Source organism: Lampetra planeri, chromosome 30, assembly GCF_965212315.1.
Source record: "Lampetra planeri chromosome 30, kcLamPlan1.2.h2, whole genome shotgun sequence".
Taxonomy (NCBI): domain Eukaryota; kingdom Metazoa; phylum Chordata; class Hyperoartia; order Petromyzontiformes; family Petromyzontidae; genus Lampetra; species Lampetra planeri.
In genome coordinates this window covers 11276936-11290542 of record NC_136136.1, presented here as the reverse complement: position 1 = coordinate 11290542, position 13607 = coordinate 11276936, and the positions used below count along the sequence as shown (strand labels likewise).

The window sequence follows — 13607 nt, the reverse complement described above, 5'->3', positions numbered from 1 at the left end:
ACAAGCCGAGGTCTGCACCAACTGAGAAGAATCGCTACCCTGAGTCGCCGAGCTGCGAGTGAAACCAACAAAGACGCCAATGTCCACCCTGCCACGAACGAAGCATTGCTCCTCGTCAGAGTGACGACCAGCGAACAACCCGCAGGAAAGGCGGAGATCGCCAAGCGAGCGCCACCGAGCGCCACCCAGCGCCAGCAGAGCTGCGCCACCGAGCGCCACCGTGCGCCACCGTGCGCCACCGTGTGCCGTGTGCCACCGTACGCCACCGTGCGCCACCGTGCGCCACTGTGCGCCAACGAGCGACACCCAGCGCCACCGAGCGACACGAGCGACCGAGCATCTTCAAGGACAGCATCGTGCCAACTCGTCATCCAGCGGTAGAGAGAGAGAGAGCGCACAAGCCGAGCGACACGCTGAGCAAGGGAGCAGCAGGCGCTCGCGGCGGCCACGCCCAACCCAGAGAGAACTTCTGGCCGCTGGTTGTATCCTCCTACACCACACAAGCTAACGACACAATTAATATTACGAGGGGACAACGCACACACAGCACGCACACGAATAAGAAAAATTGTCATTGCGTTTCAGAAAGGGTTGCCATTTCGAGGTGGTGCGTTCAATATCAACTGATCGTGCAAAGCAGTTGCTGCCGTCGAGTTACATGAATAAGAAATGTTTTAGTCATTCATTTTCGTTAACTGCATAATCACGCCAATGAAGAAGTATTTTTAGTCATTCATTTTCGTTACTGCATAATCTTGTCCATGAATTTATTGACGTATAGTTGCTTTCGGATAAGAGAGTGTCATGTGCTTGTTTAGAATAAAATTGCTTAACACCAACTGTTCGAGTGCTTCTTTCCAAGTCCATGCAAAACTATCTTATTCTTGATAACTGTATCCTGTGATGAGATCTGAAACTGGAGACTTAAAATAATATAAACACACTAAGATAATCGGTAAACGTTTAATCGATGATAATCGTGTTATCCTGATTGATATAACTCTGGATAAACGAAGCTAAGCCTAATTATCACAACTGCTCACATTAACATAATCGCAAGCATCCGCATAAATTACTACGATTATCTCAGCGATTATCATAATTTATGCATATAATTACTCACACCATCATAATTTATGCATGTTAATACACACATTAACATAATTAATGCGATTTGCGCATTTTTCGGAAAATTATTAATTTTTATTATTTTCATCAAAATTTCATAACCCGACACATACAACAATTGCCACCTATTCGAGCAGGGCAATTGCCTTTCCACCACGCGGGTGCTGCTTACAGAGGAGCTGCAGGCAGGGCTGGGCCGAGCTCAGCCGCTGCGTGGCGTCACCAGTGGTGAGCGCCGGGTACGGGCAGCACAGCTCCGCCATGAGACCGCTCACCTCCAGCTGGAAGGTTTCCGCCTCCTCGGGGTCTGTGTTCCACAGTCCACAACACAGTACACAACCCGGTACATAACTCAGTACATAACACAGTACACAACGTAGTACAAAATGCAGTAAGTGTGATGCGAGTATCGCTCCCCATTCAAACACGAGCACCCCAAAGTTGGAGCAACCCTGTGCTAAAACCGCTAAATCATAATTAAAAACAGTTATACATTGTTATTCTTGGCTTATTACAAGTTAAGTGCTCAAACCGAATATGTGCTCAGGTTAATCCGAAATCCATGCGATAACCTATAGATTACAGTCGTTGCATATCTTTGCAACAGTGGGCAGAGTTTGATGTTGATTGGCGTGGCTCTGCTGCCATCCACTTAGTGGGCCGAGTCTTCTGTGCGGGAGCAGGAAAGTGTTTTAATCACCGAGGACGCGCATCGGTCGGTCGTTCGTATTTGTTCTAAATCGAAACGGTAACAAATCAATATCGTCAGTTGTGCTTCATTTTGAGTGATTCATCCCATCATTCATTTTATGAGTTTTAATTTACGAAACTCTGCGATGGCAGAGAAACTTAAACTGAATTTGTACCTATATTAGTGTTTTTGGCAGAGATCCGTGGAAAATTTATATTTTTTATTAATTGCGATTTTTTTATTATCCGCGGGCATCCTCACCGTAACTAGCGCAAAAAATTATCGAGAGTCAACTATATCTGCAAATCGGGTAGCTTCCATTTTACCATTCTGAAGATAATTTATTTGTGCATTCCAAGTGCTCCTCTAAAGTCATGGCTTCATTGTATGTGTAGTGAGTCCAACTGAGTCGCAGACATTGTCTTGGGAGCAACATGTTTATTAACTCTTAGCACAACATACTCCAAGCTATTAACACAACACACTCTCGGGTGGTGACCACCGAACTAACCACGCTACGTCGGAACTAGACACGGTTCCGCTATCCCGGTCCAGACCACAAGCTGGGTCCCGGACCGCGTGGCTGGAGGTTTCTTCAAGCTTGACGTGGATCTCCTGCCTCTCCAACAGTAAGAACCCCGAGCCCCTCTCAGGGCCCCCTTATATCGGGCCGGGCTGGGGCTGGCTCCGCCTCTCGCCCCGCCCACCTTCTCGATCTCTCTTGCCCTTGCCCGAAGGATCTCGAGAGTTCTTCTCGGACCATGTGACCACCCATTGGCTCCCTCCACTGGTGGCCCCCCTCCAGTATCATCCGGTCACATGTCCCCAGGTCAGCCAGAGTATCATGCCTCCAACGTAACCCCAGCTGGCTGACACTCTCTCGCTCTCTCAACGGGAGCCCGCACCGCACGCTGTGCGTGGTGCCACCGCACTTAACCAGAGCTCACCCAAGCCCCCACTAGGGCTGATACTACACCCCGTGTCTGGGGTGTACACACAACAGTAAACATCCCGCCATGGCCTCGCAAACCCGGCACGATACAGTGACATTCCCAGTCATTACATATGTAAGGATGTCAGGGGCTCATGGTATTTGGCACATAATGGCCCACACTTCCAAATCTTACATTTTTTAAACATCTACGTTTCACAAGATGGCACAATCTGGCAACGAATGAAATAAAATGTGTGTAATGCTGTTGGGGAACCAGGTAAACTTTTAACTGTTGTGTCGGCCGACACTCTGAGTTGCATTGCATTGTTAACTTTTGCTAAGTTTGATGTCTCAGCTTTCTTCTCTCTCTCACCTAAGCCCTTGTGGGATTGCAAACTCTTTCGCACATGCCCTAATTTCATTGCACACTCGTGTAGTCTCATTTTATTGCACACTCTCACTCTCACATGCCCTTTGGATTGCACTCTCATTCTCACATGCCCTACATGCTAATCTCTCACAATCTCGAGCCCCCACTCTCTTGCCCGATGCGGCACCCCCCTTCCCCCCCTCTCGGTCTATATGTAGTGAGCCCAAAGACGAGGGAGAGCCGGTACTTGAGGCAACAGTTTATTTGACAAATAACTCAATGCAAAGTCCCTACTATGAAGGGTAACGACCCCTAACACTCGCTACCTGGGGAGGTATGGCCTCCGGGCTATCGTGTCTCCTAACACTGGGGCCCACTCTTCACTCAGCCCTCTGGCTAGGGGCCCTAGGGGAGGCTATCCTGACCCGACCCAGCCAAGGTTCTCGAGTCCCGGCCCTTACAAGGACGTCAGGTCTGGGGGTACCCAGGGTCCGACCACTGTCCCACCTCAGTCCCGGCCCTTAGAAGGACAGCGGGTCTGAGGGTCCCAGGGTCCTATTCTAAGCCGAGTCTTCTGTCTTCGGCTTGAGGACGACTGCCGAACCCGTTCAGGGGTCTGGCATTTATACACCTCCTAGGGTCTCTCCGCCCCTGGCCACGCCTCCCTTCCAGAGTGTTCCAGGGGATCCTAGAATATTCCCCCAGCCCCCCTCTTGGGGTCTGGGGAACCTCGGTGGCCCACGTATCACCCCCTACTGACGTATGTCCGCTAGTGCAGGTAAGCACAACGTGTGTTCATGGCGTTAAATATAGTCATATCTCGGTATACGACCGCTTAGGAATACATCCAATTTGGTATACGTTGTGTTTTGACGAGAAAAAATTGTCTTGGGATACATCTTGCTTGGGATACGACGCGCTTGCTAGAACTTGCATGGGTCGGGATGAGTCACCGTGGACAGTACCCGCGTACACAATACTGTTACGGCTCTAACAAGCCGTAACAGTATTGTGTGGAATGACCAGACAATGTCCCACTTCAGGAACATTCTTAGAAGAAGGCAAAACCAAACTTCATTGGACAGGTTTTTAGTAAAACTCAAACCTGGTGAGCCTCAACCAGGTCCAAGTCAAGAAAAAAGACACAAAAAAGAGAAAAAACCCCAGAATTTCAGCTTCCTGAAGTTCTAATGGAAGGGGACTCTCCTTCCAAAAAATAACATCTCCTCCTCCCCTTCCTCACCACCTTCCTCGTAGGCTATAAACTCCTCTCAGCAAGGCAAAGTGGTGTAAAATTTAAATTGTATTTCTTTATTAATTTATGTATGCATTTTAGTAACAAGTAGCATCTAAATTATTTTATACAACCCCATTAATGTATAATATGCCATATAAAATATAATATAAATACTCTGGAACGGATTATTTCCTTTACCTTTATTTCTAATGGGAAAAATGTGTTTGGTATACATCATTTTCGGAATATAAGTCCTACCTTCTGGAACGAATTAACGACGTATACCGAGGTACCACTGTATAAGGCCTTGTCCACATCAGTCTGTTTCTTTCACCTAAAGACGATCGCTAATTGTTGCGATCGAAACGTCGTGATCTATTATTTGTATTTTCGATCTACGTGACTTTACCGAAAGAACCAAAGAGTATAAATTCATGCCTGTCAACCCCTTATCAGTGCCTACTTTATTCCAGACCAATACGGAACATCTGTGTAAAAAAAGAGCTTCATAGCTCATGGCATTCCTCCAGTATGAATACATATGACTGTTGAGGGGAAGCGCTGTGAGCGAGCGCCTGTTTGTTTGCAAAGGCCCAGGTCAATTTGTGAATACTGTACTTGTAAATGTCGTGATACAGTCTATAGTTGTGAACTGCATACCTATCAACCCTTTATCAATGCCCTACTTTATTACAGACCAATTCAGATCTTATTGGTCAACGTTAATCCTACGAAGTCCTATCTCACGGGAGAAACAGATATTTATTTTGCCCGTATTTAAACAGCTGTACAGCGTTTGGACCTGAAAACTCAATTTCCCTGTACAAGAATACGGGTAAACCGTATGGGTTGTTGACAGGTATAGAAATTAACCAATGGCTCAGATGTGACAAGCTGCAGTCACAAATGCTTCGAGGGTTGGGGCAACCATCAGGGGTCGACTAACAGAACCTGCAAGGGGTTACCCAGCTGAAGATGGGCCACGATGGATGGGGAGTTGTTTTGGGTGGCATGGTGGGGCAGCTGTGTCACTCTCGTGCCTCACATTAAAATTATCCTTAGTATGATTCCCAAATCAGGTGCCTTTGTGTGGAGTTTGTATGTTCTCCCCCTGTTCAGCATGAGTTTCCTCTCATGCCGACACCAATTACAAAGTAAATGGTGTCGGCCAAACATCCCAAAGTTGAAAATTACTTGTAAATTACTCTATTTGAATTAGGCATTGCCCCCTCCTAATGCAAACAGTTGGCAGGACCCTCCTGAACATTATCTTGAGGCTCAGCGAAAATACTTTCCTTGTTAAACAGGCGGAGCAATATGCACCATCTGATCCGATGATGAACATCTCTCCAGGTGTAGTATGTACCACCACGCACATATGCAAAGTTGCACAAAAACACGTCCTCTTGGAGGCGGACAACGACACGGCTGTGAATGATTCTCAGGGTCCACGTTAAATGCGAGGCAGGCCGACTGCTCGTCTGCGTAAACAAAGACCTCTCGATTCAACGTCCTCATCCGCAGCGAGGCCCATCGCTGGCGAGGTGGGTCTCACCACTGGTGGCTGTGAGGTTCTCCTCCAGAGTGCACACGGCCCGGAGTTGGTTGGTGAGCCAGGCACAGAGCTGCGTGAAGTCGGGCGAGGACGGGCCTCCGTCCGCTAGCTGACACACGTCCTGCACGCCGCCCGCGGGCAGCGCGTACCTGGGTTGCGCAGGCACGGCCACACACACGGTGGGGGGCAAGGGGGACAGACATGAGGCACGCACTGGGCTCACTCTTAGCCATGCGCACACGCAGATGCCGACAAGACGAAGGGTGAAATGAAATGTGCCGACTGCCCCGACACTGCCGTTGGGGCTGCGCTATTCTCTCCCCTCGTGTCACCCACGAGGTGGTCTCTGCGTCCTCCTCACCCCAGGTCGCGGATGGCGTCTCCCGCGTCTCCCCCGAGAGCCGCGAGTTCCATGGCGCGCAGCAACTCCCCGGCTCCTTCACGCGTGCCTCGCTCCTCACTCCGGGCCTCGTTCGCCTAGGCGGCCCCTGCTCTCTCTCTCTTATCTCTCTCTTAGGTCTCCTCACTCGTCGCCCGAATCAAGTGACGTCAAGGTGCAGGCCCTGCAAAGTTCTCGCTCGCACTACCGGGGGATTGGTGCGGGTTGGTGGCGGGCGAGGGACAACTTTCTTCGGCGCGCAGTCTCGGCAACGTGCGGCAGGCCCGAGTGTCAAACACGTAGTGACGTCACGCCTCCCGGGGGGGGGGGGTGGAGAATGAGTAAATATACGTCATGCGATCGTGCCCCGGAGAGTTATACAGTCGGCGATGACGTCACGCTCACGAGCCATCTCACGCTAGGTTGATGTCAAGCCCCGGGGGAAATTTAATAAATGACGTCATACGACCGTTCCCCGGAGAGTCATTCAGTCGGCGGTGCCGTCACGACCGGGGGTGAAATAGAGTTAATTACGTCATGCGACCGTGATCCCGGAGATAAACAGTCGGCGGTGACGTCACGCCCCGTGGGGGAATCGTCGACTAAATGACGTCATGTGACAGTGTAATTTATTTGACGATGACGTCACGCCCACGAGTCGTCTGATGCTGGGGTGACGTCACGGCGACGAGGCTTTCTCCAGTCATGGCGGCGGCGGCAGAGCAGGAGGCGTCGAGGCTGCGGCTGCAGGAGGCGCTCAGCGCCCGCGATCTCCTCGCGCTCGAGTGGGGCAAGAAGTCGCCCAGCCTCGACGCGTGCGGCGAGCTGCTCGCCAAGCTCAAGGTGACGGCGGTGGCGCGGCCCTTGTGGATGGGGTAGCGGTAACGATGAGCCCCGGCAAGGCCGCGAAGCCCCGGCTGGTTGGAGAGACAAAGGCGGCCGGGGCTGAGCGGCGCTCATCATAGCCGACAGCGCCGTGGTCATCGAGATCATCACTGTAGCCATAGCCCGTGCCAGTAAGGACACGAACGCGAATGTAGCCATCAACATCACCATACTCGACGTGATAGCGATTATCACGGCCTTCATCATAGCCGTGAACAGTCATCGCCATCACCATGCTCAGCACCACCACCAACACAGCAATCGGTGTCATCCTAGCCGGCATCATTGGCGATGTCGTTGTCGGTCACCAGCAACCTCGACAGCTTCATAGACATCGTCACCATCATAGCCGGCATATTATTGTCACATTCTTCGGTATCAGTGGCCACCGCGGACGCGACTCCCAGTTGCAGCGCGATCTTGCCAATCTTGTCTTGACCCAGGACCTCGGGGTAAGTTCAGCGATGTAATGAAACGTCACCGGGTGCCGATGTTCTGTGCGCAAGTTTCCCGACTGTGGCTATTGGCAGCGACTTTAAAAGTGAGCGTTCTAGACCGACGTTCCGTGGCGTAGGCCCCAGCTTGTGCCCATGGTCCTCGCAAAATCGATGACTCACGGTCGGCTTCTCAGCCGGAATACATTGTGGGGAAACGATTGTCATCGCAAGTGATACTGTATTAAAATACAAGCTAAGTCATTTTGCTTGTACGTGTAAACGGTGAAGAAAATGTTAGCTTACGATGCATTGATTTAGCTGATACGATCCACGGTGTTAACCAGGGTTATTACTGTAGTCATGAGTGTTTATAAGTTGCTGGTAGCCCATTGAGACGAGTATTATATTCCAAGGGAATAATGTCTTAATACAGAACAATACATAATTCGATCAGAAAGAAAAACAAATTTAAGTCAACGGATGTAGCTTGACAAAAAAGCTGTTCAAAAATGTACAAGTCACCGAAAAGTTTTGTTTTTATTAGTGAGTTTGTTTAATATGATGTGTCAACGTAACATATTGACCTATCGGGCTTCGAAAATTATTCGTAGCTGTGTGCACAATAGTCACGATTGTAAAATCTTGGTGCTTATTATTGTTACTAGCTTGTTTGCCCGTCCTAGGACGGAAGCTGTAATATTTACGAAAAAATTGAGCAGAGTATAATTGTATCATTTGTAAATTTAATGGCAGTGAATCTTGCACAAAAGTATCTTATCAAACACTTCACTGCATTTCACTGTAGCACCGTATATAACTGACCTTCAATTTGTTCAAATTCACTGCTCTGATACTTTCTCTTCTGCTTTTGGACGCTGGGGTTGAAATACATGGGAATTCGATACAATATCTGGAAAATCACCAACAAATGTCTATTTTACCATAATGTAGAAGCATAAATTAAACTTACATTTTGTCTCAAGTGCTGAAGAAATAAAGACACCAAATCAACTTTGGTGCTGCGTAGAATTATTTCTTAGATTCTCTTTCAATAAAGAAACGTCAAACTTAAAGCGAATTACGAAAAAAAAAATTTCCTCTCGACATTCTGCTTGAGTATAAAGAATCCACCCGCTCGTGAATACTAATGACGGGGGTGCGGCATGTGGAATGACGTCACGCGCGTTGCACACAAACATTTTCTTGGCTCATTACAGTGGTAATTACCTGTACGTTTGTTTACCCAGCGAAGCCTGTCTCTCAAGACTTCTTTTCAGAAGGGTCCTGCCAAGTTTTTATGGACATGTGATTTTGCTCTACGTGTAATTCGTACATTTAATAATTTGCAGAATTGTCTCATCATTGTGAACGATTGGTTATTACCAGTTACATCATATGTTTTTTTTAGCTATGGGAGGAAACACTAAAACTCGGAGGAGAACCCCATGTAGAACAGGGTGGGGGGGGGAATACAAACTGCAAACAATATGACCGAGTCGGGAATCAAACTCAGGCCCTTCTTGCTGAGGCCACAAGCGTTAACTACCATTGTGCCACCCTGATGCTGCCTGGCCTGAAATGTCACTGCTGTGTGTTCACAGCTTGCGCTGCTCGACCTCAATTTCCTACCAGTGGGTGGAACCAAGCCTAGCAAGCAGCAGCTCATCCTGGCACGTACGTTTTGGCCGGAATCTCCACCTCTGAGCCCCATCACCTCGCACCTCCCTTCACCTGCCCCACCTCCTTATCTTCCTCTACTGTATCGTCCTGACGTTGAAGTTAAACAGTGCAAACCTTTGTTTTGTTAAACTTTTCAAATGTTGCGCGACTCATGTTAAACCCCGCACCTGTGTTGCTTCTGTTGTTCAGCATAGATGCACACTGCTGAGCAATTAAAATCACAGCCGAAGTGTTTAATAATTCACACAGTGCAGGCTAGGAGACCTGATACCCAATCCCCATCCTTGCTTTTGCCTGGACATCCGATCCCAGAGCTCCTGGCAAGGGAACTAGGCAAGGAGATGTTCCAGCTCAGCCTATATAAGTATAATATTAAAGTATTTTAGACAATTGATTACATTTTAAATATAGATTTCTTTTGACCAAAGGAAAATAACGAAGGTGGGTGTTACTTTATAAACAGCTGAATCAAGTGTATAAAACATCACCATGCCATGGAATAATAAGTCAAAACATTCAGTCATGTTGGACCATGGTACCATGATGACCATGTGACCTCATTCAGCCAATCAGAGCATTTGTTATATCTGTAACATCACATTTGAAGTTGTATTATTTTGAGCACCCACTGCATGTGACTATAAACTCACCCTGTTATAACATCTGTTGCTAATACGTCATTTGTTTTTGACATTGATTTTCTAAATCCCGGTGGTTATGTGATGCTCTTGAGCTTGCCTTTGGTGTGGTGTGTCCAGGAGATATCTTGGAGATCGGTGCACAGTGGAGTGTTCAGAAAAAGGACATCCCTTCGTTTGAGCGATACATCGCACAACTCAAATGCTACTACTTTGACTACAAGTGAGTCTTGATTTATCGAAAGCTCTGTCTTTCTAGCCCCCTTAGTCTGGCGACCTGGGGTGTAACTGTATATGCAATACAAGTGGGGCGTGGTGATGCTTGAGGTATGGCACCCATGTTCCCGTGGTGATGCTTGTCCCTTGTTGTTGTTGGGGGGGTTGTTGATGCCTCACATGCATGGCTTGCCACAAATGAACCACAATACCTTGCTGATCTCGTCAAGGAGCATAAACCATCACCCGTGCTACAGTCATCCTCGCAGCGGATTTTGGCTAGACGTCGAACAAAAACGGTCACTACATCGCACGCTTTCAGGTGCGCTTCTGCGGCCGTCTCGAACACTCTTCCAATATCAGGAAGCCACTGGAGCTATGTACTTTTAAATCTCGATTGAAAACTCATTTCTTTAGAACCTTTTTTTGTGATTAGTTTGTTATCCTTCCCCCACACCTTCGATTAGCACGGTTGGCTACGTACGGTTCGAAAGAAGTTTAACATACATGCATATATGGAAAGACGTATATGCTCCATGTATGCCTTTGCGACGTGTTGTGTGTGATTCCTGGTTCACATGCACTCTGCGCATGCGAGCCTCTTGCCGTGCGTGTGCGAGTGTAATCCTTCCCTTGCGGTATGTGGCGACGCGCAGGAGCGAGCTTCCAGAGTCGGCTTACAAGTGGCAACTGTTGGGCCTCAACCTGCTGTGCCTGCTCTCGCAGAACCGCGTGGCCGAGTTCCACACGGAGCTAGAGCGCCTTCCTGCCCGCGAGCTCCAGGGCAATGTCTACATCAAACACCCCGTGTCACTTGAGCAGGTCTCAGCCACGACCGACTGCACATGTCACAAGTTACCAACGTGTTTGTTTTTGAAAAAAAAAATAATTATGGAAGCTCATGGGTAGCTGTCAGGGACAAACATGCTCGCATATTTGCCAATAGTCTATTTTGCTCTTGGATAAATATTGCCGGATTTCAATAGGCGAAGTCCCTTATATCAACACAATTGTACATTACAGATTAATTCATGCTGGAGTATCTTTATAAGAGCTATAGATATCCTCATTATGGATGGATGGATCGGCAGACCTAATGAAGACATGCCTTCAAAGTAATGTTAGCAGTGTGTATTGACCAAACATGTTCTGTGTTGTGTGTGTGCGCAGTACCTGATGGAAGGCAGCTACAACAAGGTGTTTCTGGCCAAGGGGAATGTGCCGGCAGAGTCGTACACGTTCTTCATCGACATCCTGCTCGACACAATCCGGTTCGGCTCACCACCACCGCACAGACGACCCCATACACATTCGTATGTGTCCTGTAGTTTACATGGATTTTGGGGTTAAGTGAGGAAAGCACGGATGTTTCTACACAGTATTTACAATGACAGCCATTAATCTCAGTTTGCTGGAGTGCTTGCCTGTTGATATGTAAGGCATTGCACATTACAATATCAAGCTGCAACGAGCCAAAAATGTACTACAGTTTTGTTATACATTATTCAGTCGTGAATTTGGCAGTTGCTAACAATTGTATATGGTATTGTAATCATTTTTTAGCATGCATATAAATCCTCTGATTCACTGCACCAAACATAGGCAGTGATGAAAGGGTTGGTTCCATGCCAGATGGGTCAACATAACTGCATTTGGTGTAGTTGGTACTCTAATTTGGATTGAATTTTCACTGTAAATAGTAGCGGTAAGTGGTTAAGCTCTGATAGGATCCTGTCTCTTCAGAATGTATTATGACTTAATCAGATCTAATTGGCCAGAAGCAGAATTCAGTTTATTGAGCTAATTGGGATGGGACTCTGTGAGCTCGGTAAATAAAGGAATATGCAACCAAAAGCACTTGGCTCTTATTTGATAGCAATATGCAGTTTCAATCTAATTCCTCGAAATAAAATCTGCCAATTCACCTCCAAAATATTGGCCAAATCGTTACAGCATAACGCTGTTTGTGCGCCTTGAGTTATCGTAACATTCCTCTGGGGACTGTGTGCTGTCTTGGTGTGGTCTGGGACTGGTTTTGCTGTTGTTTTGTTGCCTAGCCCAAGCTTGAGGAATTTTTGTACTTATGCAATTCGAACTTATATACTTTATCTATTTTTGTTGTGATTTGCTTACCTTTCCTCTACTTCGCACTCCTATCGTGTATTTCTACTGTTTGCTGTTGTAACTTTGACCTGGCCCTACTGGACATCTGTTTAAACGAGCTTCAAAGCTCATCGGATTTCTCCAGTATAAAGATTCAGATTTTGTATGCGACGGAGCAATGCAAACAAGTCCCGTGTGTGCTGCCCCATTCGGCGATGTGCATAGGGACGAGATCGCGGGCTGCATCGAGAAAGCGTATGAGAGGATATCGTTCAAGGAAGCAGCACGCGTCCTCTTCTTCAATGCGCAGAAGCAGATGACCGAGTACAGCACCAAGGTGAGCATCGGCCCTAAGCGAAAGGGCTGCTTTGTGTTTTACTTGTACATGAGTCACCAACAATGCAATAGAATTTGCGTTATGTATAAGGCACTTTAAATAATCTCAAAAAGTCATTGCTCAATAAATCCAGCTTGACTGAAACAGTGTTTTAAATTAGATTTAAATATTTCATTGGGAATTATTTAACACAAATAAATGTTATATCACAAATGGTGGTTTCGTGTTTCCGTGCTGTGCTCACGACTGCGTTGTTCCCGTGCGGTGGCTGTGCGTTGGTGCGCTCGTGTCCGCGCTGCGCCGCTCACGTCTGCAGCGTGGCTGGAAACTGGGAGCCGACAGCTACGTGCTATTTGGGAACACGCAGCAGCAGAAGCCGGAAGAGGCTACAATCCCATCCACAGAGCTGGCGCAGCAAGTCATCGAGTACGCGCGGCAGCTCGAGATGATCGTCTGAGCTTACCCCATCGGTGGGGAGAGGGGAGCTGCGCTTCTCCCATGTGACCCACCCCCCATAAAATAAACACCCTGCCCCCTTGAAACACGATTTCAGGCAGTCTAAACTAAAGTTTGTGATGTTCTCCAGAATGTGTTTATTATAATTTTGAAAAATGTGTTTTTTTATTACATTTGTGCACCAGGCTACATCTTGTGTATTTAAGGCAGGAAGCAAGTTGTTTTTCTTCTCGAGATGCTTTTAGATATTAACACAGACGTTGAACTGATGACACAGCAGGGAGCTTCTTTTGCTGGCTAAATTCTAAACATAAATAAATGGTTGGTTTAAAAACCTGTGTAGGATATTTGTCCATAAGGTTTCTGATATTGGAAACCAATAAAGTGTGGCCTGAATAAGCAGCCACTTCCTGCGGCAAGGGCACTGTTTTCTGGGTTATCTTTGTTTCTTGGTCTCTTGTGCAATCCCCGAATACATAACACCGTGCCTCGGCTCAATGCTGAGGGTTTGTTGCCAGCCCACACAAGCTTCAGCTGATAATGTTATCCCTCTTAAGTCCA

At 47.5% G+C, this 13607-nt stretch overlaps 2 protein-coding genes across 4 annotated transcripts in view; one reads left to right on the top strand and one right to left on the bottom strand.

Moving 5' to 3' along the window:
* LOC144728971 (protein FAM98A-like) overlaps positions 1-6628 on the bottom strand; it is a 36269-nt gene extending 29641 nt beyond the window's left edge. For 2 of the 3 annotated variants that reach the window (XR_013587592.1, XM_078608775.1), the window contains exons 1-3: positions 6277-6628; positions 5916-6064; positions 1301-1435 (exon numbers count right to left, since the gene is read on the bottom strand). Coding sequence is in view for 2 of the 3 variants with exons in the window: in XM_078608775.1 (XP_078464901.1) it covers positions 1301-1435; positions 5916-6064; positions 6277-6329 (337 nt within the window). In the remaining variant the exon portion in view is untranslated. The remainder of the gene's footprint in view (positions 1-1300; positions 1436-5915; positions 6065-6276) is intronic. The other variant, XM_078608774.1, reaches the window with a different exon arrangement.
* Positions 6629-6926: 298 nt separating this feature from the next.
* Positions 6927-13465, top strand: PSMD8 (proteasome 26S subunit, non-ATPase 8). Its single transcript, XM_078608776.1, has 7 exons — positions 6927-7137; positions 9218-9290; positions 10055-10157; positions 10807-10972; positions 11321-11421; positions 12479-12590; positions 12907-13465. The coding sequence occupies exons 1-7, from the start codon at positions 7000-7002 to the stop codon at positions 13045-13047; spliced, it is 834 nt and encodes a 277-aa protein (XP_078464902.1). The 5' UTR covers positions 6927-6999; the 3' UTR covers positions 13048-13465.
* The last annotated feature ends 142 nt before the right edge of the window (positions 13466-13607 follow it).

What these genes read in the sequence shown, in the direction of transcription:
- PSMD8 (XM_078608776.1), top strand. Translation starts at nt 7,000, where the DNA reads ATGGCGGCGGCGGCAGAGCAGGAGGCGTCGAGGCTGCGGCTGCAGGAG. An exon ending in AGCTGCTCGCCAAGCTCAAG is followed by an intron (nt 7,138 to 9,217) that starts GTGACGGCGGTG and finishes GTGTGTTCACAG; the next exon opens with CTTGCGCTGCTCGACCTCAA. An exon ending in TGCTACTACTTTGACTACAA is followed by an intron (nt 10,158 to 10,806) that starts GTGAGTCTTGAT and finishes GGCGACGCGCAG; the next exon opens with GAGCGAGCTTCCAGAGTCGG.